General features: G+C 46.4%; 1 protein-coding gene across 1 annotated transcript; it reads left to right on the top strand.

Annotated features, from left to right (window-relative positions):
• The first annotated feature begins 1,750 nt into the window (after window positions 1-1,750).
• LOC104891167 (uncharacterized) lies at window positions 1,751-2,356 on the top strand. Its single transcript, XM_010676825.1, has one exon. The coding sequence runs from the start codon at window positions 1,751-1,753 to the stop codon at window positions 2,354-2,356; it is 606 nt and encodes a 201-aa protein (XP_010675127.1).
• Window positions 2,357-4,018: the final 1,662 nt, after the last annotated feature.

The raw sequence follows: 4,018 nt of genomic DNA, 5'->3' as shown, positions 1-4,018 counted from the left end.
AACTTCTGCCATGTCATATTTATCAATCCATTCTGCATTTGCCAGAGCCCTATCAATCCTTGAGAACACCCTTCTGTTACCTTCTTGCTTGTTATTCCAAGTAAAATGTCTCCTTGATGTCTTCACATCATACAGTTTACAATGATTTAAGCATTCCAACATAGGAGCAATCTCCCCATGTCTTACTGTAGCACCTATTATGTCATCCATGTTACTCAAAGCATTGAAATCACCCATCAAAAGCCAAGGACTACAGACACCAGTGGCAATCAATTTCAAGTTACTCCATAACTCTTCACTATCATTACCATCATTGAATCCATAGACAAAGTATAATTCCAGATCTCACCACTCCTAGGTTGTACTTGACAATGTATGAACTGACTATGTACTTTCATAATATTCATTGTAAAAGAGTTTGGGCACCACCCAATCATGATCCTCCCATTGCTGTGGCAATTGTTATTATGAGAAAATCACCACCTAGGGCACACATTCAGATAGACATTACCAATATTAGGGGTTTTAACCCTTGTTTCCAAGAGGCAGAACATCTTAATATTGTGAGCAGCAATAAAACACCTCACCTAATACCCTAGTTGCCATACCATCATCCGTATCACCCACCATTACCACCCTCACTTCCTTTTCACCTTGAGCAGCAGAAACTGCCTCCATCTGATCACTTTGTTTTTCTTCACTCTGTAGTGCCAGGAATGTGTTATGTGTAGTAATCGTATTATTGTCTATCACTATTTTTTTCTGCTTTCCAGTTATAATGACAAATCCTTTCTTGTCTAGTTGTTGTTTTTGAACCCACATTTTCCTCCCCACAGTCTTCCTACAATCTCCACTGTCATGATCATACCCATTACATTTATTGCACAAAATCGATCTCCATTCATACTCAATTTTTTTCACTACACTTACGCTATGTTCATTGCCATATGTCACATTCTCTAGAAGGCTTTGCTTAATTCCCACCTCTACCATGGCTCTTGCAAAACTAAGCTTATCCTTAGCTTATCTCTCTCTTTTTAGTTTCTCTCTCTAGATCTCAGTGGGCCTAATTACTGACTTGAGCGTCGGAGGGGGTTTCCTCATAACCACCCCGAGGGCATCTTACGTTTGCGTCTTGTGCAGCTTTCCAGCAAGGACGTGACCTCTCATAACTCAGCGGCCTTATAAAAGACGCTAGCTGTTTCTACACCGAAACAATTTGGCGCTAGAAGGAGGGGTCCTCCCAACCTTCCAAGGAAGCAGTCATGGGTGACGTGAACAATGCTAATCAAGGTCTCAAGGACAAAGATGCCGGTCAGACATCATCGCAGCCAGTCATCACTGGAGCGATAGGAAACCCACAATTCAACTACTAGACCCCTAAAGGGCAAACTCCGAACAGTAATGTGCCCCTCAACTTGGCTCAATTGAGTCAATTCTCTCCTTAATAGCTACAAACTGTAGCGTCCTTAATCCAAATGTTAACTGGCAATCCCCAACAGAGTACACCCAATCAGCCAACTGGCGGGGCCCGTAAGCGACCACTGGCCGTGGCCGGTAGGAACGCTGACGGCACCCCATTTCGTAAGATGCGATCCTTGAACCCCAGTGGACGGGAGTTAGAGAAGAGGATTGATCGTCAGACTATGAGGAGGAGATATTGGAAACTGAAGAACTATACCATTCGGAGGAAGAGGCCCAAGGTGGCTCCCGTCGTGAGTACAGTGCCTCAAGCGCTAGTAACTATTCGATGGGGGGTCATCTACTCATTAAGCCTAAGCTTTCCCCTTTCACTATGGATATACTGAATCACCCGATGACAAGGATCAAAATGCCGACCTCCAAGTATGACGGCACTTCAGACCCGGATGATCATGTGGCAGCCTACGAAGGCCACATGTTCCTTTACACCGACGTGGACGCCATCTGGTGTAAGGTCTTCCCTTCTACCTTGACGGGCATAGCCCAGACGTGGTTCAAGAGTCTCAAACCTGATAGCATTTCTAGCTTCTCCCAGCTGTCGTCCACATTCAGCACTCATTTTGTTAGTAACAGACGCCGCGAGAGTACTACGGGAGAATTACTCTCTGTCAAGCAAGGGGTTAATGAGAGTTTAAGGGATTATATTGGCCGCTTTAATGTTGAGGCAGTCTCTATTCCGCTACTACAACAGGATGTAGCAGTGTTGGCTCTGATGACTGGACTCAAGGAGGGGTCGCCATTTCGGAATTACCTGGGTCGAAAGTCTTACAGCACTTTGGGTCCCGTCCTGGGCAAAGCCAATGATTATATCAGAGGGGAAGAGTTTGACAAAGTTGTAGGCAACCGTGAATCCGATAAGAAGGAGGAAAAATAGAAAAAGGAGAAGAGCCGTGAGACTGATCGGAGGCCGAGATGACAAAAGGCAGGAATCACACATGGTAAAAAGAGGAGGTGACCGAGAAAGGGAAAGTGAGAGGTATGACCGCGATCGAAGAGACCGTGAGAGGAACGGTCGAGAAGGGAGTGAACGCAAGGATAGATTTGACGCGTACACTCAGCTCACTACCTCAAGAAGTCAGATCTTTTTAATGAACAAAGATAGTGACAAGTGGCAACGTCCAAAGCCAATGTTCCATAAGAACCGTGATAAGAGCAAACGGTGCGATTTCCATGGAGACCACGACCATCTAACCGAAGATTGTCGGCACCTGAAAGATAATTTGGAAGATCTGATAAGAAGAGGGTACTTCAGTCAATACAAGGCACAGACCAAGGAAGGGGATCTGGTGAAGCCAGTGAATCGAAACGTCCACTCAAGGATCAGTGAGATCCACGTAATCAGTGGCGGACCTATTCACGGGGGAAGTGTGAATGGGGCTAAAGCCAGCCTAAAAGAGTTCAGGCACCAAGTCAATTTTAATGAAAGTATGAAATGGAGGCGTCCGCCAGCCATGCCGGCCATGACTTTCACAGTGGAGGATGCAGAGCATGTGGTGTACCCACATGATGACCCACTGGTGGTCTCGTTAAAAATGTCGAATTGCTTGGTTCACAGGATTTTGGTGGATGGAGGAAGTTCCGCCAACATTCTGTACCTTTCCACATTTGAGAAATTGATGATAGGGAGGGAGTATCTAAAGCTTGTCAGGTATCCGGTAATAGGGTTCACGGGAGCGTCCGTGACCCCAGAAGGTTTGGTGAGCCTCCTAGTGAGGATCGGGTATAAGGCCGAGGCCCGGGATGTCATGGCAGAATTTCTGGTAGTTGATGTTCCAGGCGCTTACAACGCCATCATCGGGCGTCCGCTAATTCATGACGTCCAAGGAATCGTCTCTACATACCACTTCACAATGATGTATGTCACTAATGAGGGAGCGACAGCGAAGTTAAGAGGGAATCAGGAAGCAGCGAAATCGTGTTACTTAACAACGCTTAAGCAACCAGCGAAAAGAATGCCAGTAGAAGAAATGAATCCGCCAACCAGGAAACAAAGGCGAGCTCAGAGGAGAGCCTTAGTAAATGAAGAGATGCACGATAAGGAAGAAGCGATGGAAGTATCTATGGAAGAGTTGGAGGCTAGGCCTGAAGATACGCCAAGGCCTCAACCGGATGGAGAAACTCAGCAGGAGATGCTGGCTGACGATCCGGCAAGAGCAGTAGCAGTGGGGACCGACATGGACCCAGAAATCAGGATTAATCTGGTTGCTCTCTTAATAGAGAACGCGGACATATTCGCGTTCTCAGCAGATGAAATGCCAGGCATAGACCCAGCAGTGATGGTCCACCGCCTAAACGTTGATAGCACTGTGCGCCCAATAAAGCAGAAGAATAGGAATTTCTCAGCTGAGAAGAACAGGGCCGTGAAAGAAGAAGTTGACAAGCTACTGGCAGCTGACTTCATTGAGCCATGTGACTACCCAGAGTGGCTGGCCAACGTAGTTATGGTAAAAAAAGGCTAGCGGTCAATGGAGGATGTGCGTGGACTTCACGGACCTCAATAGGGCATACCCGAAAGATTGTTATCCTCTGCCTAGAA

This window comes from Beta vulgaris, chromosome 4 (genome assembly GCF_026745355.1).
Source record: "Beta vulgaris subsp. vulgaris cultivar EL10 chromosome 4, EL10.2, whole genome shotgun sequence".
Lineage (NCBI taxonomy): Eukaryota > Viridiplantae > Streptophyta > Magnoliopsida > Caryophyllales > Amaranthaceae > Beta > Beta vulgaris.
This window is presented reverse-complemented; position numbering and strand designations above follow the sequence as displayed.

Coding starts and splice junctions, on each gene's coding strand:
- LOC104891167 (XM_010676825.1), top strand. CDS start 1,751: ATGGGGGGTCATCTACTCATTAAGCCTAAGCTTTCCCCTTTCACTATG.